The sequence below is a fragment of the Anolis sagrei genome, chromosome 4, assembly GCF_037176765.1.
Source record: "Anolis sagrei isolate rAnoSag1 chromosome 4, rAnoSag1.mat, whole genome shotgun sequence".
Classification (NCBI taxonomy): Eukaryota; Metazoa; Chordata; class Lepidosauria; order Squamata; family Dactyloidae; genus Anolis; species Anolis sagrei.
The window spans coordinates 25,499,633-25,522,679 of NC_090024.1; the positions used below are offsets into that span (position 1 = coordinate 25,499,633).

Sequence of the window (23,047 nt, forward strand, 5' to 3'; positions counted from 1 at the left end):
CTGCATGAGGGTGACTCTGCCACAATTGAGGGTGTTGGGTTGATCTGGACACAGAGAAGATGGAGGATGCATTCTGTCGACACATACAGGTCCCTGTATGGTCCATCCGAATAGAGTCTTCTGTGCCAAAGGTGCACCAGGAGGACCTCTCTTTTCAGCTCGGATGCTCATCAAGCTGGGGCAGTTGGATCCAATGAGCAGGACTATGTCAATATTCGGCTCAAAGGGTGGAATGAGGTCCTGTAGTCCTTTCAGGTGAGGATGCGCTTGCATCATCTGTCTAGTAGCAATCTGGTCCTTATTGCGTGGGATGGATGCACACTCAATAAGGTCAGGCAACTCAAAACAAATGTCTTTGCCACATGGCGAAATGATAAATCCAGATGCAACGCAGCCCTGTCTTTGTTGTTTGCCTGTACAAGTAGAAATACAATAGTCAATAGTCTTTGCCTGCCTTTTAAAGATTTTGAAGAAGTCAGGGGTGGCCAGGGAACCGTCGCTTTGGTTGTCAAGGGCCACGTACATTTTCTTCTTCATCCAAGGCTTGCTGGCAGGAAAAACCTCTGCCAAACAAATGGGGTGGCAAATCCTAGTCTTCTTTGGACTGCCGCACAGCTGTGTGCAGGCCACAGAGGGTGCCTCAGTGCCCGATGAAGGTCCAGCTGAATCTCCTGGGGTAGCTTTTGGGGAGCGTGGACTTGTGGCTCCACTCTTGACCTTGGAGGGCACAAAATCCTTGTCATGCATAGCTGAGCAATGCCTTTCGGATTGGCACACCTTGCACTTCACCTTTTCTTCGCATGACTTTGACTGGAGGGGGGTAAAAGTGAAGTTCTTCTGAAATGTAGAAGGTCCATTCCAGGGGACACCTGCGGCCTCAGGAATGGGCGAAACCCTGATTTCTGGGCTGGGCTTTGGTGCCTGAGTTGGCGGCTGTGGGCTCCTGGCCCTGAATTGCTCGACCAGCCTTGGCGTGATGTCGCTGTCCGCATGCACCAGGTTGCCGTCTTGGAAACCAACGTGGGCTGGCAGAAGAGGTGTGGTTGGAGGCGTTGGCAAACGGTTGACATTTTCTTGAGACAGTTCTCCTTGCAGTGCCTTTTCCAAGATGTCGGCACGGACCCTCTTCTGTGCTGCCTCCTGCTGGATGCGCAACAACTTTAGCTTCGCCTCTAACTCGGCTTGTAACTTCTTTTGCTTCGCCTCTAATTCTAGTTGAGCCCGCTCGAAGTTCAGGCCCAAATCTGCCGCTGCTGCCTCAGCTTCCGCCTCAAGAATTTTTTCTTGCAGTTTGAGACGCCTTGTTTCCCTCTTGTAAAGGGCCACCATAGATGAGGAGCTGCTTCTGGAGACAGACGATCCTGACGCGGAGCCATGTCTGCTGCTATGCCTCCTGCTGGTGTGGCTGTGCTTGCTTTGGCTAGAAGCACCTCCCTGACTGCTCTGCACACTTAAAGCCTTTGGGGAACCTGAGATGCCAGCCATGACAGCAAATTGCCCACACAGTATAGCAATACAATCACAATAACAAATAATATCAGTATATCAATATGAAAATGCAATATGCAGCAAATAACAGTAAATAGAGCAATGCAATATATCAATGCAATTATGCACACACAAATGGCTTATCACTTTGAAGCAATGCAATAATGACAAGTAAAGCAAGCAATTCAATCAATACAGTTGCAAACACACTCAAAACCTTATCACTTTACTGGCAGAATAGACACAGCATACACAATTATTCAAATGAACATCAAACTCTTGCTGAAAGGCTGTAAAAAGCCAAAGGCGATTGCAAAAAACCCTTTCCAGAAATCTGAAAGGCAAAGCAGAAACAAGGCTTGTTTCAAAAGAGCGGGAAAGCTTGCTTCTGTCTGGAAACTGTAGCTGGAACAAACTGTTGCAATTCCATGCAGACCTGCTGTGCAAAAGCTGGAGGAGAAATGTAGCAACTTGCAAACTGAGTAGATCTTCAAAATGGTGGGAAGAGAGCTGAAGCAAAGAAGGAGGCTGCCAGCCCCTCCCTTCTGGTCTTCCAAAATGGCCGAAAATGAAGAAGCACGAACAGATGGGCTCCTCTTCAAGATGGCCGAAACTCCTCAGACACACACAGATGGATGGATCCAGGTAATGAAGACTTGAAATGGCTTGTACAAGCTTCTTAAAACACTGTTCTGTAGCTGTAAAGCCTTTTTCTCTATTCCCGGGTGGCAGAAGCCACCAGCTCTGTCTTTTACTTTTAATCCCGGGTGACAAAGGTCACCAGCATCATTCCTCAATGTTCTGTCGCCACTGGGTCCGAACAAAATGTCTTTATTCTATAGAACGCACACTTTAAACCCAGTGGGAAGCCGGGGTGCCCGAAGAGAGATTGTTAGAGACTTCCAAAAGTAATGGGCCTTAGAGTCTTTAAAAGTACAACAAAGTTTATTAAGGAACAAATCTTCAAACAAAACTTCACGGCTTTACTATTCAAGTCTTTAAGAGACTGGCACTAACTTGGTTTGACTGTACTATCTCATAAGGAAGAACTCTTTATAATCCCTCCCAGGCCGTCCATCACCTAGGCCTCGCTGGTCTGGGTAATACTGCCGATCCCCAAATGCGTCTGGAAACCGAGTAACCTACCAGACGAAGCTAGAAGATGTTTAGCTGGAATTCTGTGGTTCTGCAGTGATGTCCTGTGGAAACTTCAGGGCTGTTTTCCCCTCTGGTGCTGTGAGGCTGAGAGGCTGTGAGCTCTCAGCCAGAGCCTTTGGGACCTTTTCCTTCTGTTTCCCTGGAACTGGATGGTCAGTGGATGACCCCTGGATGGTCGCTGGATGGACCCCGGATGGCTGTTTCTATTTCCCCGGAAGGTTTTGAGGAATGAAGCCTTTCCTACGGGACTAGCTGATCTGCGTCCTATAGACTGGCTTCCTTGTGTGACTGACTGAAAAATGGCCCCTTCCCTCCAAAAACTCAAGAAGGGGCGGGACCAGGGAACCTAACTATAATTGGCAGGTGGCTTACCCTATGATTGCAGCCTGTAACAGGAAGCCACCCTGCCGCAAAATCCCAACCCTGGGATTGCAAACAAACATTAAACACAGCAAATAAATCTGGAGCTCCTGGAACAGCTGTTCCAGAACACTTTACCTTCCAATGACCATTACTCCCTGAAAAAAAGCTAAGTGATAGCTACAACCATACCAAAAAATCAGGTATTTTACCACTTTAGCAAATATGTTTTTGAAATACATGCTGAATATGTCACCTAATTTGACATTTCCTTATTATGGCCCATGAGCAATTTCTGCCTAATATAAGCATGGCCGGCCACAAATAGTTAACTTCCAACAAATATGAATGCAACAAAACAGATAGCAGCCATCACATACTCAAATCTTTACTAGGGCTGAATGCAATTTTAAATTAAATTACCTTCCTTCGTGATCTGTTAAAGTGAATTATGTTTTATAATGTTATGACTCTTCAAACTGATTATCTCTCATGCCTCCAGATTTTTTATTTATCCAGAGCCACAAAATAAGTGTTATTTACTTCCAATAAAATACCTAAGCAATTGTGCCCATTGCTGCGCTTTGTGGTTGGAGAAGACATACATAGCTTCCTTTTCTTTTCAAAATATTGTAGTGTGATCTGAAAGAGAAAAAGGACAAAGTGGATATATTTACAAAGTAAACTTTACTTGTAAATATATCCACTTTTCGCAAGAAATGAAAGCTAATTGGTTAATTGAAAAGTATTATCATTTTTACTTGCCCATATTTTCAGTGAATCAAAAGTGCAATATTACTAAACACTTTACTTTTTAAAAAAACCTTTATGGGCATTACATAACTCAGTTCTTTATGTTGCATTTGCCAACATAGCAAATCAGCTGCAAAAATGCCAGCCCTATCTTGGCTCCTGGGAAACATTGCATGACTATTGTTAAATCTAACAGGGTTTTCTACCATTTTTTAAATAATCTAATGTATGACAGGAAGCATGATAATGTTTCTCAGATCTACTATGAATGAAGGCTTTAGGAAGTACAAAGAGATGAATCTTATTGAAACAGTTAAGTGACTTGGATTGGGTTATCTGTAAGAAAAAATGACATTCACTAAATTTTAAATGTCATTTTTTTTAAAAAACAAAACAAAAACAAAAACATCACAATGGGCACTACACATCCTACTCCTATGAAAACATACAAACAAACAACCATGGGTTTGTTACAACAGTACTATGGGAAACTCAGGTATAAAGACACAATGTTAGAAGTCTTGGTTGATCACTAAAACTTGAGAATATGGAGGAGGTGGGGAATACATTTGAGTTTCGTGATTGTAATGTCATTTTTATCTCCAATATTTATGCATCATAGTGATTGACTGTGGTCATCCTGGCATTCCTCCAAACGCAGTCCTTTCTGGGGAGAAATACACATTTGGATCCACTGTTCGTTATTCTTGTACAGGAAGACGGTCACTAATAGGTCATCCATCTCGGACATGTCAGTTAAATGGACACTGGAGTGGATCTATGCCTCATTGCTCAGGTACCACTTTTAAAGTATGTGAATGTGCTTTTGAAACCAACTCTAACCTTATATTGGTTTTGGGTAGAACAACTTGTTTGCCTTTCAGGAACTGAGAAATCAAACCAAATATTGTTCAGAAGATTTGCCTTCAGCCAAAGCTGAATTCTACAAAGGACACCAAGAGTGAAAATTGGACATTTCTTGTAATATTTAAAACAAAGGATAAATTGTCACCATGAGCTGTGAGAGTTGACCTGTTGATAATAAATATTTTAATTCTGTTTACATATTGATAAGAACGATTCTGAATGAACAACTATATTTTTATTCTAGAGTAAATATGAGAGATCTAATGGGTCAAGTAAAGATATTTTAACACTTCCTATCCCTTACAGACACACACACAGATCCTTACAAGGCAACTGTACAGGACCCACCATATCTGTAGTTTATAATGCCCAAAATGATTAATTTGAAGAATAACTCAATGTGGTCAATAGAAAACTGCAGGCATCTGAGGGCTGAACTAGAGAATAGTATATGAAAATAGTATAGTCCTTATCCAGATTGGGATCCTTGAACTTATTTTAGAATTAATAAAGAAAAAAGGGACTATTTAAATTAACATTTTTAAATATATATATATCCATTATTTATTTTTTACTTTCCATTTTAAATCAAAATCCCAAATGCAAGAAAACAGTAGGTTTGAAGAGCCATTAACAGATGTATAACTTCAGGTGTGTGTGTGTGTATAGTATCCTGCTTCCTAATTTCAGTGGCAGACTGGTGAATTTTGAGCTCAGTTCATTGAAAAAGACTGAGATTATGCAACTAAACCTATTAGGTAACTAAAGCTACCATTCTTGGTTACAACTTTCTTAAATGAAAAATATGCTCCACTTCAAATTTTAAGAACTTGAAGAGACCACTTCACAACTTTTGAAGTTATCAATAATATCATTCTAGTGTAGACAGACACTGCAGATGAAAGGTGGAATAAGCATCCTTCATGTCCCATTAAGCTAAGAATGGTTGAGGAATCTGATCCTTTCTACATGCAATAACATGATATATATCTCCTCCTGATGTTGCAATTTTCTCAATGAGAGCTTTTAAAATGTCATATTTCTCCATGCTGTAGTTTAAGTATGCCACTGAAACATGGTCCAAGCAGGGCACCTCATCATTGCACTGTAAGGAACTGTGCACTTAGCCCCCACACTCTCAATATCATCATTTTTAACAGATAATAGGAATTCATATTTTGATGAAAATGCACATTTAAAATTTTGAGACAATGTGTTCAGCTCTCATAGCACAAAGATAGAATCAGAATTTTGTAATTTCTAAAGAGTTGTGTATGTAACAAATAATAAAGATATCATGTACTACGATCTCATCCCATGGGGTGTGGGGGGAGAAGTGGGCAGAATAATCTTCTAAGGCTGGTTCCACACAGCTTTAACCCGCGCTCAATCTGATTTAGGTTTTTTTTAAAAAAAATTGCCATTTTTCTGAGGAGGGTGGTTGTTGGGTGTCTAGGCAACCCCCCCCCCTCCAGAAATTGCAGGTTAGGGGGAAGGTGTGTGGATTTTAACCTGCACCCACATGCACAATGGAGGACCTTCTTACAGCAACACCAGAGGCACTCCAAGTGGCCAGCTACTGGTCAAAGGACATTTAATAGAATGCTAAAATTTTAAACTTTGTGTTTTCTCAAATACATCACAATTGTACCCTTGGTTAGCTCCTGATATGATAAATAAATTCTGGAGACATTGTTTGCACACCAGCTCTTGCGTTTTGGGCCCTGTCTGGATGGCCCTTAGTGTGGCATTCAGTGGCCTTCCATTTCCAAAGAAAACGGATAATTTAACCATAGTTTCCATCCCACCTTAAAATACAGCACTTGCCATCTCACCTTAAGATGCACAATTTCAGCCATTTCTATGCAAAGTGAATGCAGTAAAGTCGATTGTTTCCAGGATACACTAGACTCTGTTTCTCTTCACTTTAAAGGCAAAATCCACTGAAAGCAGCCCACTTGGTGAATTTTTATGATCTCAATGGGACTTTGTCTTTAAAATGAAAAGGAAATGATAAGATAACCCCCCCCCCCCCCAATGGAATTGGGTCCTTAAACAGTGATGTGGCCATTTAAACATATGTTCCACATATGTTTCCAAACTCTCACTGTAAGAAGTTGAATTACTTTTCTGAATGATCAATATTTACATTTCTAATTTAAATTGAGGTTTTGTTGATAAATGTGGTTCATATGATGTGGTCATTACTTTTTGTGCTGGAAATAAGTAACATAACAGAATTTGTGTCACTGAAAAGCATCACTTATTTATCTTCCTTATAAAATATTCCTTACATATTCTATGACATAAGATAAAAGAAGCCACATATAAATCTGTTCATTAAAACTGACTAAAAATAAAACTAACCATAATTGCAATGCTTTTCTAACTTCTTTCAGAGACTCCATGAAAGACAAAAAGTCACTACTACAGGCAGACTGAAACAGAGCCAAGGCTCCAGTCCAGGCAACATTGCTATAAAGGTGGCTAATTGTTGCTTAGAAGGGCTATCACTTCATTGCTTAGGGAAATCAGACTGGTGGCATAAGACCAAGGCTTGACATTTTGCCCCAAGTTTCTGGATACATTTGCAATGAAATAATTTCATTAAAATTCATAAGAGAGGTGTATATCTCACTAGCCCAGAGTAGATGTAATACCATTATTTTATTAGAGATGGCATAAAAATCAATCGATGAAACATTAGCTACTATCTTTTCCCTCAACATGTGTTTTCCTCTGCTTGATTTAGTTAAGATTTTATCTCATGCTTACCATGCTTAATTACCTTATACAGTATTACCTCCTTATCTGTGGATTCAATTTCCACAATTTCATTTATTCAATTACTCCCCAAGGAAGTATTAGTGGACCATTCCAGATCCTCCAGTGCAATTCTATGATATGCCTCTGGCCCAAAATAATATTGGGTTCACTATTACCACAGTTACAGATATTCATGGGTAATCTTGGAACTGATACAGTGATCATAGTGTATTTACTGTGTTTTCACCTATTTTGATTAACCAGTCATTTATAACCAAACTTTGCAAAGGATTTGGGGTATTAGTATCAATTTTTGACTTAATATTAATCCCAAATACCATTAACCTTGTTTCTTGTCATTGCTGTTGCTTTCTCTAGCACAGGTGAAAACAGATTTTTCTATGAAAGGGATAGAGAATGGGTCCTTTCCTCATTCTTGAAAGGGGTTAAAACTACATTAAGTTTATACATTAAATTTATAGTTGTTTTGCTCTTCTCCAAATGATAGGTTTAACTGCTAAATGCTATTAATGCTTTTTATTGTTGCTTATGAATTTTAAAATGTTTTGTTTTCATTCATGTTGGAGTCTTTAGAATAGTGGTTCTTAACCTGTGAGTCCCCAGAAGTTTTGGTCTTCAACTCCCAGAAATCCTAGCAGCTGGTAAACTAGCTGGGATTTCTGGGAGTTGTAGGCCAAAAAACATGGGGAACCACAGCTTTAGAATGACAAAGGGCATATTAATCAAAATAACTGTTTCTAAATACATATATAATCAGGCATGAATAATTTTGTGCATGTCTATTCAAGCATAATACCTACTGATATATGTAAATATATTCCCTAAGGTAGACAGAGCAACTTCCTGATTTTTTCCTCTGCTGGAATAATATTCTAGGTCTTGATAGAAACCCACAAATCTATTATGCATAAGGGTACAACTACTCAGACCCTTTATACTGAACGGAAGGGCAGATCATCTCTGTTGCAGCTGCGTGACTCATGGAGCTGTTTTGGCTCAACGTGGGCCAAGGTCATTTAAATGCAGTCTTGAACTGCTTTAGTACAGGTCACAGTTTCCTGAGATTTTGCCAAGAATCGGATCAGATCATGACTGCACCCATTTAAGCTGCTGGACAATTTAGCCCTCCCATATTCACTGGGTGCAAGTGGTCAGAGACGTAGGATGACACTTAGCATCTTCCTCCTGTTCTCATCATAGCAGTAGCCAGTGGGCAACATGACTGGTTGCTAAAGCTCAATGCTTGGAGTGACATTAGCTGTAGAAAATGGGCTAATAGAGAAAGGAGGGGTCAAGGAAAGGAGATTTTTCCTCCATTCTCACCTTCCTTCACCTGCATCACTCTGGTGTCTCAGCCAATGTCATTCCAGGTAACATCTTATCTCCACAGTGGCCCAAGTGCTGGCAGAACCAGTTTGGAATGCAACACTCCAGGTCAGCCCTAGGACAAGGTGTTCATGTAAACTGCCCTAAAACGATTCTTTGCCACCATTTGGGTTATCTACAAAGATAAATAGTGACAACTGTGTATATTTCCTAAAGGGCATTTTTAAATCTGCCTTTGTAACAATACTAATTGGAAGTTTGTTCATGTTCAGAATCTAATTGTGTCAGGAAGACAGCACACTTTCTTTTACATTTGTTAATAGCTTGCCTGCTTGAAACATCATGGATGAATTTCAAATCCTTGGTGGAAAAAAGCATTGATTCTTGCTTATATTTTATACCATGCTTCTTAAATGTTACTTTGAATGATACAAATCAAGTTATATGAAAATATTCAGACACTAGGTTTTTTGAAGAACATTGGCTGTATATATCTACGTCAATGAAGAGAGCCAGCATTAAAATTTCTACTTGGCCAGCCACTGAAATCCACTGAGTGACATTAGGCACACCACACTTTCTCTAACCAAATCTTACCAAGAAAATGCTATAATAGGTTTGTCTTATATTCACCATAAGTTGGTGAAGGAGCACAGCAATGTAATCATTCTATCTGTCTATCTATCTATCTACCTAATTATTATGGAGCAGACATAAGCTTGATTTTTTTAGAAATTACTATGAACTGTATAATTTGGCACTAGTTAAAAGTTTTCTTCAAACACTATGTTTAAATAAATGTATATAACCAACTTGAAATGCATATGGAACTTCATTGAATACAATGAATTCCTGTATAAAATCCCTGTCTAAAATCACTGTAACATTTTATAAAGGAGAGCAATTTAAATATCATAATCACCATAAATATATTTTGGATTTTGGATTTCAATTTTACAATAATTGTGTTATTATTATAACATGACTTGTCTATGCTTAATGTTTTTCATATTTTAGCTGGTTTTATAAAAAAAACATAAAACAGGTTGAGGATCTAATATCCAGAATTCTAAAATCCAGAATTCTCCATAATCCAAAATGTGTGGCTGAGACTTTTCCTTTTTGAGGATTCAGTGGACACAAACTTTGTTTAATATAGACAATCATTAAAATACTGCATAAAATTGCCGGACGCCTATGTTACAAAATACATGATTTTTGTGTTTAGATTTGAGGCCTGTCTCCAGAAATCCTTTAATGCAGCATCTCAATAAATACAAAATCCAACACTTCTGGTCCTAAGAATTTTGGATAAAGGATAATCAACTTGTATCACATTTGTCACATTTTCCCTAAAACATTTTTGTACTATGAATTATAGGTAACACAGCAGGGTCTTGTGGAGATCCTGGGATACCTGGTCATGGTTCTAGAGAAGCAAGCAATTTCAGAGTAAAAAGTGTTGTGCAATTCTCTTGTGAGCTCGGCTATATCCTTCATGGATCAGAAGAACGAACTTGTCTTGCAAATGGAAGTTGGACAGGAAGGCAACCAGAATGTAAAGGTAAATTAAATTTTTCATTAGAATACTATGTACAATATCAATAAATCGTCACTACTCGGTCCATCAAGATGAAAAAAGCTAGATTTGTTATATTACTTTAGTGAAATCCATCTGCTATAGCTTAGCCAGCTGTAAAGACCATGTGCTATCTTTCTCTATAGAGATTTTACTGTCATGACCTGGTGTAGTGCAGTGGATGAGCAATGTGAGCTTCATCCATTGAACAGACAGCCTCCAGCATGAACTAGATTCTCCGGGGGAGTGCTCAATCTATTTCAGTCCTGTTCCTGCTTGAACATACATGAGAACACAGGAAATTACTAGTTCAACATAAAACAACATATCAAAATTTGGAAATGATTAAAGTGCAGGACCTCTCTCTCTCTCTCTCTCTCTCTCTCTCTCTCTGTGTGTGTGTGTGTGTGTGTGTGTGTGTGTGTGTGTGTGTGTATGTATGTGTGTGTGTCCCTGGTCTGACATGTAGAATACTGCTACAGACTCACTTTTTTGCCAGTACTACTGTCCACACCATTGTGGAAACTCTTTATCTAACAATTTCTGAAATCTAACCAGTTTACAAAGTGAAGCAATGATCAGCATGAAAGAGTAAAGTTTGAAATGAGATCTTCATATTTTTCTCTCTCTTCCACTGCTGCTGTAATACCAAAGAAGGAAAATGGTGGTCGGCATTTGGGAAGAAGGAAGGTAGTAAAAGAAGAATTAAAATCCAAAGAGACAAAGCTTAATTTCTGTTTTGGTTATTAAGGTAGAAAGGAATTTGTAGTATTTAGATTTTAATTCAAGCCAGGATGTATGAATGTTGGCAATATTGGATGGATGCAGAAGGCTTATGTGAAGAACAAAACCAATTTGGAGTAGTTAGGAAAATAATGCTTGTTATAGGAACTCACTTTAAGCATAGGAAGGGAAGGTTGGGAAACTTTTCTAAGTCTACCTTTAGGAAAGAAAGAAGATAGCAGTAACTATGGAAGGGTACAAATTCAACCGGAAATGTTTATAGGTAAGAAAGAGACAAATTGGACAAGAATTAACCACGAAAATTAACAGTGGCTGTTCCTATCTGTCTTTACCACTATTATCCACATTGATTGTGCACTCACTGCAAAGACATTTTCACACTTCCAATCTTCCTTCTTATTAACATTAGCACAGATCCAATAATTTCATATACTCTTGTAGTCCTTGATGACAATCTCTAGCGGCATGACCCTTTTTGCTCTTAGACCATACTATACTTGAATAAATTCTTGCTCTTTCATTGCTTTCAGAGTATGATAGTATTATTGATTCTGGATCGTCTGCTTAGAAGATATTTAGTCATTATTGGTAGTCTTCAGTCTACTGGCCAAAAAGGTTTGAATCCGGGGAGCTCCTGCTTCCCATGCAGGTACATGAGAGAAGCCTCCCACAGGGTGGTAAAACATCTAGGTGTCCCTTCGGCAACGTTTTTGCAGACGACCAATTCTCTCACACCAGAAGTGACTTGTAGTCTCTCAAGTTACTCCTGACAAGACAAAGAAGTTTAGAATTATTGTTTGACTGTAGTTTCCACTTCAGAAGTGCAGCTCCCCTTTTCTGAGCACTTTCTTGATTGTACTTCTTTCAATCTTTCTTGTGATATAAGATCCTTGTGGTTGTAGTAGTGACAGACGTTGCCATTATCCTTATGGACAAAAGCTTACCAGTCTTTATTCTAATGGCAAGTAAAAATATATTGTTTTGGGGAAATTTGTTTGCATTAGAGTGTAAACTGTTTTGCCTTCAATTAACAAAAGATACTCTAGACAGAGTGGGTAACTATGATGCTTAATGGGTATTTTTCTTCCCCTGGGATGTCTCACAAATAACACCACAAATGAGGAGAAGAAAAATGAAAAGAAAAAAAGGGGGTGGGTTTATTAAATGTTAGACCTTTCAGGGAGATCTTATAACCTATCTTAAAGGTGAATTATTTCTCCTGGAGGCTTCTGGGAGCAGTAATTTGCGCTTTTGATGAAGGCAAAATAAATGGCATCCCAGGGGATCTGAAGGAGTGAAAGACAACAAAAAAAAACCCCTCTGTGAGTTGTATATGCCTTTAATTCCCCGTTCACCTACAATGCTATAGAATCCTGGCTATCTTCTATTTTTGGTTGAGAAGATATTTTTCTCCTTCGATTTCCAAGATATTTCCCAGCACTTCCATCTCTGTTGGTCAGCTGATCGATTACTTTATGGACATTTCTCTTTGTCAACATAAAAGGTCAGGGTATAGGTCCACCTGTTACTTGAGTATAGATAGAGATCAGCTTTATTGCTTGTATGAAGCTATTTGATGACTGAGTCATTTTCTTGTTCCTTTCTTTCCAACATCTTACTTTAGTTTATAGATGCAATTTTGAAACTTCCATACCAAGGACATATTTATTGGAGCCATAAGACTTGGAAAGCACTCTATGTAGATGTTTTCTTTTATCCCTTCATATTATAAGGCACATGATACATTTCAAGCCATCTACACCGCACCTAAAACACTGGATTTCCTGAGTTAAAAAATGGGGGGATGGCTACATGATGCTAGCAGTATTCACAGCAACTGATTTAAAACAGGGTAAAATGGTTATCTTTTAACTTGATTCTGCCCCCCCCCCCCAAATGTGCATATTCACATCACTGTATATTCCTGCATTTGCAAAAACACAACAAACCCCCCCCCCCCCAAAAAAAACAACCAAAACAAAAAAAAAAGCATGTGATTTCCTTGCCTTCCCTGTGGAGACTATTCCAGCACATGTACATCTAAATACTAGATCATGGAGAAGGCATGGGTTGCTGCTATTGCCTTCAGGGATAGATGATAGGTTTATATCCAGCAGGACTCCTCCAAAATTGTATCTAGAATTCTTCTTGATATGGAAGTATGTAAAATCACAAGAGAAGTCAAATACTTGTCTTTATTCAAAAGACTAACCAATTTGATTGGAAAAGGGCTTCACATTTGAAAGGGGTAATTGGATTGCACATGAAGCAAATATTAGAGCAAATTGAAGGTTTCTCCTCTATTGAAACTTCTGATGATTAAAACTGGATTCAAAAGACTAGCAAAATTATTCTGAAGAAGGTTTACTCGTGCCTAATGCAAATGATTTTGATTTTGGAATTAGTTCCACCTCCTAGAATATTCCTTGGAAATTTTTTTAAAGCTGTAACAGTTCCACTTTTGTTTTAAAAATATTTTCCATTTTCATTGATTCCATTTTCTATGTTTCCAATTTGGATTTTCTAGCTATCCAGTGTGGCAACCCTGGGACACCAGCTAATGGGAAAGTGTTTCGAATAGATGGTACCACATTCGCTAGTTCTGTGATATATTCCTGCATGGAAGGGTACATCTTATCTGGATCTTCTGTTAGACAGTGTACTGCAAATGGAACATGGTCTGGCTCTTTGCCAAATTGCACAAGTAAGTGACCATACTAATAATTGAAATATTAATTAATTTATTTTTAAAATAAAATATGGAGAAATTGCAGCTTTTTGTACTTGGGGAAACTGCCAATGAGAGCACTGAGCAACAGAACTTTTCTAGTTAGCCATATATCCAAATCTCTACAGCCGGCAAGGTTGTTTTAAAAAAAAGCCGGTTTATGGCAGAAGTCCTGTGGCAGCCATTTTGGGAATCTTTAAATCTCAGAACAACAGAGGTAGCAATCCCAAGACCAACAGGTCTGTATGTGGACCTCTGCTGAAGTCTCGGGATTTTTTGCCCCTCACAAATACCCGTGATTAAGTGCTGTCTGGAAGCACTATAACTCAAGTTGTCATTGGTTTGTAGAGGAACTATTTCTGAGCCTTCTGTTCTATTTTGATTCTATGAGGAAAAATATTTTCTTGCTTTATTAGAAGTAAATGGGGAACAAGAGAGTTTGCATTTATGCATTTCCACTATTAAGATAAATACTCAGTGCTTTACTGCACAAGGCATATAAAGTGACATTGGTAGTGGAGAGCATACAGATCCTACTGCCAGTCTGCCTCTTCCATGTGGTTCTCCTGCCTCTAGCTATTAATGGAAAACAAATGTCAATAAGTCCCAATCCCACAACATTCCTGTCGCCTACTTTGATGTGATGAATCCCTTCCGCTTCAGTGCACACCAGCAGTCATTATTCCCAAGCTGGTTGTACTTGTTTTATTTTAATTTTGTGTACAATTATGGGCCCATGAAATGGAAAAATGTCACAATTGCACCAACGAAGAGAGGTGTATTATTAAGGGTGCTCAATGTGGTATTATCTGCTGACAATGATAATGCACCTCTAGTGGAATAGTGACTTTGTACGATAAAGTCCTCAGAGAGGCCTGTTGAGATTTTGAAAGTTTTCAGCTTTATCATGTTCAGAGTTTTAATGCTTTTAGTTTAAACACACCTCTAACTCATCAACCCCTAAATTGATTTTCTGTCACTTAGCCACCATGGAAGATCACGTGTCATGAGGCAGTGCAAAATTATGACATGAAAACTGTTCCTTTGAAAATGTATTCTGTTCTATGTTACAAAGAGGCTTATCATTTACTGAACACAGAAATAGGTGAAGTGTGCCCATGGGAATCCAATTATGTACTACTCACTTCAAAAATTCTTGTATTGAGTTTGTTGTCACATTTTCTCCTTCCTTTCACATTTTCTTTAGCCAGTGTAAGAAGGGGAATAGAAATGTGCACCCTTCATTGGTTGTTGTTGTTGTGTGTCTTAAGTCATTCCTGATTTATGGGGGTTTTCTATCAAGATTTATTCAGATAGATTTAGTATGTCCAAAGTCAATATGTGGGTTTCTTGCAGATCAAAAATTTGGATTCTGGTCTCCCGATATCTTAATATAACTTTCTAATCACTACACCATGTTCGCTCTAAAATATAAGCTGCATTCATGAAATAAACGTACTTGGTGTCAATATTCTTCTTCTTCTGTATTTTCCTTTAGGCAATCTGATTTAATATATCTTTTTATTCAGTTTGCCTTATACAGTTTAAAGAGATTTTATAGTTGTTGTTTTTTTTAAAAAAATGGGTATTATATTTCCAGTGTTGGTATTTTCTCCATGTAATACCTGCAGCTTTAATTAAAGTCCACATAAACAGCTTGGGGCAAAAACTATTTTTAAAAGGAAATGCAAAAACTTTCTGTTTGTTTGTTTGTTTCCAAATTGTGGGCACAATACAAATATTTAAAATGTATCCTCTTAGCTATCTAGCAGAATCATGAAGTGAAGTTTGTATAAATATAAGCCTCTGGAGACAGAATTCTAAAAAAAAACAAGATGAAACAGAAATCAGAGAACGAAGTTAGATATTGGAGAAACCATGACTATCCCACAGCTAGGAAAATTAACAGAATTTTGTCTCAAAATATGGATATAGCTGAGGTTATTTTTCTTTGTCACAATGAGTGAATGTTTCCTTTATTGAAAATATTTATTGATTTCATTTTAATAAAAGAAAGTGTTAAGGAACACAAGTTTGATTTGTAACACTGAAAAAGAGATAAAAGATGCATGATATCTTTACTCTGTCTAAATCATACTAAGTGATATGAAAAAAAAATCCTGCAGGTTTAAGACTAGAGTTAAAATTGTGTTATATTGATTCATGCTACAAAAAGGCAGGAAACTGAAAGCTGAGTGTCTCATCTAGCCCCATGAAACAGGTAGATTGTTTTCAAAACATGTTTTGATATTTTGGACGGGCTCCACCATCTTGCATTGTGGTATCATAAAACACAACATCAAATACTATGTTTTAGAACAGTTGTTCCCAATCTGTGATCCATGGACCACCAGTGGTCCACAATAACTAAATATGGTCCATGGCCTCACCATTACTACAACATTGCAATGAGAGCAGCTGGTCTCGCAAAACCCTCTTATAGTGCCAAGGCTTATTAAATATGATTTTCTGTGGGTGAGCAGATGGTGACTGGCATATGTTCTGTATTAGAAACTAGAGCTGATGTGGTCTATTCAAAGCAATTTTCTGAATCACCATCTCAAATAACCAAACTGAATGTAAAGTTGACCAAAAACTGATTTGTAACCCTTTTGGTAATAATGTTGGAGAGTGGTCCCTGGTTAAGTGGTCCCTGGTCAAAAAAAGATTGTGAACCATTGCTTTAGAAGTACTATCCTTACTTTTCTTGCGTTAGAGGAGATCGTACCTGTTCTATTTCTTATATTTAGTTCAGCCATCCTTGTAACTGAATTGAATCTGTTTAGCAGTAATGTGATGATAAAATTGACTTACAATCTCACATCTGCTGGGGATTCACAATGAAAAACAACCTCACAAAAAGTTTAGCTTGGCTGAAGTCTCACCAAAGTGGCACTTCATATTGGTGTTTACTGGGAAATGAGGTTAACAGTTCTTTCCCGGATGTGGGGTGCCTTGGGACAAGCAGCTGAGGCAGGAATCCCAGGTATCTAAAGATGCTGCTTCAACTGCTCTGTGGGATCCTGTCTCGACAGATGCCTGTTCTCAATGCAATCTGAAATTGAAAGACCCCCGCAGATATCATTTCCTAGTACCCTGATCTCCAGTGCCTTGGAAACATTTTGGTCAATGACATTGCCAAAGGTATGTTTGGGGTGAGATGGAGTTTTGTCATCATGGTTACATTGTCAATGCAGGAACAGGCTTAACAGCTGTGCCCTAATTTTCACAATTGTGCTGATTCTAAATGCATTCCCATTATCAACTATTAGAAACATGTTGTTTCAAATGATTAATCAATTGTACAGCTCTGATAACTTTTATTTTAATTGATGCTTATTTTCTAAAAGAGACCAATATTGCCGTGTTAATAAACAGCTCTTTTTATCATGTTGTCCCTCTCAGTGTAATGAGTTGCATTACTATTCCTGTTATTAGTGCTACTATTAATGTTTTGATAATAAATAGTAGTGAGTTTTAAAAATTAAATGCAGTGAGGGAGAAATAGAAGGGAGAAAGAGAAATGTATTGGCTAAGATTGTGATCAAAGCATATAGCTTAATATTAGCTGATGGCCTATCTAATGTTTTTTGCATATTTGATAGTGATTACAGGTGCACATTCTTCTAACTGTTGAATTATGTCTGATGAATAGTTGCAAGGCAATAGTTTTAAAAATATTTGTGCATTGGAAATATTGAAAGATTTCTCTAATGAAAAATAGATATGCTCTATAAATCCAGTCAAACTTTTTTAAAAACCCTTTCTTCAACTACTTTTTTTTTTTGTTTCTCAGTAATCAGTTGCGGGGACCCAGGTATACCTGCCAATGGACTGAGGTATGGTGATGATTACGTTGTTGGACAAAATGTCATATATATATGCCAACCTGGTTACACAATGGAATCCAACAGTTCCCAATTTCGTACTTGTACCACTAACGGCACGTGGAGTGGAATGCTTCCAGCATGTAAAGGTACAATTTGAAGCTTATTGGGCATTTCTAGAGTATTCTTTCCAAGGAAGTATTATGATACAGCACGCATCATATCTTGTGACTTGTTTGATCTATTGGAGAAGATGAGCAGTAACAAATGTTAAATAAAGGCACCAGGGATGTATGAGGGTTTGAGTCTTGATCCAAGTACTAGAGACTTTCTAGAGAAAGCATTTTTGGCCTCTAGTTCAAGGAAACAAGGACAACTGTTCTTGTTGTTACTTTGCATTTTAATGATCACTTTCTGCTTCTTCAGTTCTGAGCTATATTAGATGGGTTAACTAGGCCTGGGCAACCACGGAAAAATTTGTTTCTAAAATCGATTCGTTTTTTGGGGTTTTTTGCATTTCGATATTTAAAAGAATTCCGAATTTTTTCTTTTAAAAAGTTCAATATTTACAAAATTTCGTAAATGTTAAAAAAAATTATAAAACATTAACGAAACAAATACAAAACAATAACGAATCGATTCGTTAATGGCGGACGCGACCGCGCAATACGCTAAAAAACCTCCAAATGGGACAGGGGGAACTTCTGAAGCTTCCCTCTCCCTCTGCTGTTGACTTTTGGTGTGATATTATAATTTTTTTCACTAATTAAACAAAAAACAACTATAAAACTTTCCCCAGACATGCGGAAATAATAACGAAACGACCTCAAACCGATAACGAAACGAATACGTAACGAATCCGAAGCATTTACGGAACGAATTTAAAAATTCGTTTCGTATTTAAGTTGCTCCAGAATGGTTCGTTATCGCTTCGTTATAAAAAAAAATAACTAATTTTTAACGAATTAAGGAAATGAAACCGCCCAGCCCTAGGGTTAACCCATCTCAATAAAGAAATAGCACTCATAATTTCTGACCATCATTTATTTGTTATTTGAATAATCTGGCTTCCTCCATGTAGGTTGAGACATTGTTCAGCCTTTTGAATCTCTCAACCATCTCGTAGCATAGGCTGTGTTGAGAGTATATGATCCAAGGCCACATAGTTAGCTTTTTCACTGAGTTAGACTTTATGTCTGCCCCAGGATAGTTCAGCACTTCGACATTTACACTGAAACTGCTCAACATTGCTGTTACCTTATTGAGTACTAATAAACCAAAATTACTTGTGTCTGAAGTTCAGAAGAATGAAAACACCAAATTACAGCTTCAAGATATAAGATTCCTCTTGAAAACATGACAGTCTAACTTGAATAGTTTGCCTTGTTCAAGAGGAGTTGGTTTTGGATATGGTTATCCAGACAGGCTCAAAATGTGGGACATGTCTTGTTGTTTACCTGGAGTGTCGTTTGGTTGACTCAGGATACCATCTAGACAATCTGCTTCATCTCAGGTTTTAGCTTAGTGTAGAAGGGCTCTTAGTCTCCAATATTTAAATTCAAGGCAAAATCAATCCAGTTTTGAATCTACTGAACTCTTATACAATTTCATACTTTTGGGCTTTGTGTTGCACACAAAGCTATAATTTAAGATTATCTTTTCCAGCATACAGCTTCACTTCAAATTAATCCAGAATCAGAAATATTGTTTATTTATTACATTTTTGTGCCATTTACCAAAAGTGTAATATTCAAGGAGGCTAACAAATATTAGGTAAAGGTAAAGGTTTTCCCCTGATATTAAGTCTGGTCATATCTGACTCTGGGGGATGGTGCTCATTTCCATTTCTAACCCAAAGAGCCGGCATGATCCATAGACACCTCCAAGGTCATGTGGCCAGCATGACTGCATGGAGCACTATTACCTTCCCACCAGAGGTATTGATCTACTCATGTTTGTATGTTTTTGAACTGCTAGGTTGGCAGAAACTGGGGCTAACAGCGGGAACTCATCCTGCTCCCCGGATCTGAACCAGTGGTCAGCAAGTTCAGCAGCTCAGTAGTTTAACCCACTGTGCCACTGGGTATTTAAGCAATAAAAGCCTTAAAATAATTAACAGTATTTTGTAACTATAGAAATGGTTTGAAAGGTTAAATTGAAGAGATTTTTGAAGCCTCCTTAAAAGTAGAGACAAGTGGAACTAACTGCAAATCTCATTGCATTCTATAATTGGATAGAAAAGCAAGGAATGCCTCATTTCTGTGCTTCCATCAAGTGTGTTTTTGCCTGTGATGATATTCTCAAGAAGGCATAACATAATACAAAGCCATTGTCTATTTTCCTTAATTTCTTAGTCCCTAACAAATAGAGTTTTTGTTACAGTGAATAATGGGAGTAAGTTGCTCAATATTAATATTCATTGCATCTTGTCTATAAAACCTGCAATGGAATAATGTGTGTATACCTTTGAAGAATTGCATGGATTTACACTACAATTCCTGAAGAACTGCTTCTTTCCATATCTACCAATCTGTTCAATAGGGAATAGAGACCATTGAGAAGATTTCGTAGCTTGATACATATTGTCATACCTTTCTTTTTTTCCTTTTGCTGTTCATGGGGTACTGCTGCAATTTGAGGATAACTTTAATGGACTTTTTCTCAATTCAGTGTGATTCCCGCCCTCACCAGCCTTTTTTTGCCTTATCCTATATTGTTCAGAATGACCTCAGTGACCCAACAAAAAAATCTCATTTTCCTTCTACCAACTTCCTGGCACTAACTTACCTTAGTAGTCAACCATTAACTGGTTGTTTCTAGCTATCCTTATGGCAATAAAAGGCTTATAAAACCCACGCACTGAATGAAAAAGTGAAGGCAAGTGTATGTGATTTCCCTGTGTGCATGAGGAAGAGAAAGAGAAAGAAGAAAACTACATATAAAATGGGTGGCAGGATATAGCAACGTGTTGCATATATTAGAGCATGAAAATGAGTAGGCATAGTGTTTCATGAAGCACTAGCAAGAAAATGTCATTCCAATAGATTTACTACAAAAATGATATTACCCTTCAAGAAATGTAAAATTAGCACATATGGTACTCCTAGTATATATAGTCACTGGAGACATTTGCAGCTGCTGTGCCTAATGACTCTAAATGTTGTTGCAGCTGTTACCTGCCCACCACCACCCCAGATTTCTAATGGAAGACAGGAAGGAACAAATTTTGACTGGGGATTTAGTATTAGTTATATCTGCTCGCCTGGCTATGAGCTATCGTTTCCTGCTGTTTTGACCTGCGTTGGGAATGGAACGTGGAGTGGTGAAGTACCTCAGTGCTTGCGTAAGTAATTATTTGATAATTACATGGTATTCTTACAATTGTTTCCATTAAATCTTTTTTAAAGGCACTTTTGCTAATGTATTTGAGCATGACATGCTGAGAATACTTCAACATCCATTACATAATCAGAGGCAAGATGCAGGACCACAAACATCCTTCTGAACTTCTTATTCCTTCACAAACATAACAGTCATTTTGAATCTTCTTTGTGGAAATGAAAAGCAGGGTATAAATAAACATAATCATCACCACCACCCCGTTTATGCCATTTGTAGGGCCGATGCTAACTTGTGATCATTTTAAACCAGGGTGACAAACTGATTCTCACTGAAGATCACACCAGCATTATAGTTACCTTCGAAGCACCTTTAGCAATTGTAAGATTGTGTAAGTTTAACTATGTTGCCCTGGCATTGAAAGCCTCATAGTCCACACAGAATAACATAGCAGGCTGGATTTGCCCAATTGAGCTTACGTTTCACCTGTGTGCACTAAATTATGGTTCTGTGTCTCAAGAGTTTGAAGGTTTATTTTAAAAATAACCTAAAAATTAATCACAAACTGTGTAATATTAAATCAGGTCAATAATAGTGGTATGGAAGAAGGAGAGAGGGAGGGGATTTTTTTTCTCCTCTCCTTTGCCCCTTTTAGCCCCTTTCACATGTCACAGGACTTGCCAGAAGGTTGCTGGATAAAATAGGTGTCTGTGTTGCTTCTGTAGCTGGTTTTGTGATAGCTAGGCAGTGTGGATTGCCTGCCATCACCAACACAGCTGATGGAGTCCCTGTGGAGCCACACACCTGGTCTGAAGCTCAATTTATTGGCCAGTGTAGAAGGGCCCTTTGTCTGCCAGAAATACAGAAAGAACTGCAGACTGTGTCCATGAGAATTGGATTTTTGTTCCAACATTATATTAAATTAACTATTTTATAGAAAAAAATATTATCATACATTTGCTGACAGTGATGGATTTTGCACTCTTGCCGATTTCATTACTATAACAAATGTATGCTGGCTCTACACTATGCTCCATGCATAGATTTTTCTTAAAAAAAAAAGAAAAAAGTACTAACCTTTAAAAAAGTTAAATCTGTAGATTTGATAACCTAGGATATAGGAAATGCAGACCAAAATACTATGTGGTTGAAAGGCAACATCACAAATGAAAGCTACATATGTGAAAAGTGATGTAAGCTCTCCAAGATTCTGAAAAAAAAGCATTTGGTAATTATTTGGAGTGATGCTGAAAGCAAAAAACATACACAGAGACAGAGTCCAGTTTTGTTCTATTTCTATTTTTTGCCCTACCAAAACAACTACATATTAGGAAAGTGATGCAAGTTCTCCAAGCTTCTAATACAGTATTTGGTATATATTCTAGTATATAGTGTTTGGTTCAGTCTTCCAGCGTTATGATAATGAAAAGCTCTTTAGTATTTTGACTCTTAGTGGAAGCAACTACCCATGGCTTAAAATATAATTATTTCATAATTGTGTGGCATAAGAACCACATGGTGATTAGACCTAACAGTGAGCTACGGTTCTCCTTATCCCAAAGCATTTAATGTAAAGTTTCAATCTGAAACTATTGACTCATTAATTTGAATCATTTAATTTAAATTTATAACCTCAAATATCATAAGGGCTTCTGAGTTATAGATTCCAGTATGTCTAAACTTTGTAGATATTCCAAGGTGCATATATCAGGTTTTATGGCACATTCACAGGCAATTTCTTTCATCTTGAAGACAAATTCATGTCCATTGAAGATGACTCCAAGACCGTGGAACATGACTCTCCCAACTGGCATGACATTTTGCGTTTGCAGCTATAGTTAATGTCTACAGGCTCTAGTGAAGTGAAATATTTTTAAATTCTTCATAATTAAACTTGTATTCTCTTTGTTCTAATATCAGATATGAGACCTAAATACAGTATTATTATATTATTAAATTTTGGAAGACTTCATGTTTCTCTCTTTTTTGTAAATTGCAGGCATTATTGTTGTTAGATAATTTGGGCATATTATTTGGAAAGGATACTAATACTATAAATGAAGTTAATTAATTAAATGGCTACTGTACCAT

At 37.7% G+C, this 23,047-nt stretch overlaps 1 protein-coding gene across 8 annotated transcripts in view; it reads left to right on the forward strand.

Moving 5' to 3' along the window:
• Nucleotides 1–23,047, forward strand: part of CSMD3 (CUB and Sushi multiple domains 3) — a 661,396-nt gene that overhangs the window by 593,686 nt on the left and 44,663 nt on the right. For 7 of the 8 annotated variants that reach the window (XM_060775789.2, XM_060775791.2, XM_060775792.2 and 4 more), the window contains 5 exons: nt 4,382–4,555; nt 10,121–10,303; nt 13,590–13,766; nt 17,587–17,766; nt 20,787–20,960. In XM_060775789.2, the coding sequence (XP_060631772.2) occupies nt 4,382–4,555; nt 10,121–10,303; nt 13,590–13,766; nt 17,587–17,766; nt 20,787–20,960 (888 nt within the window). Of the gene's footprint in view, nt 1–4,381; nt 4,570–10,120; nt 10,304–13,589; nt 13,767–17,586; nt 17,767–20,786; nt 20,961–23,047 lie in introns of those variants that run through there. The other variant, XM_060775796.2, reaches the window with a different exon arrangement.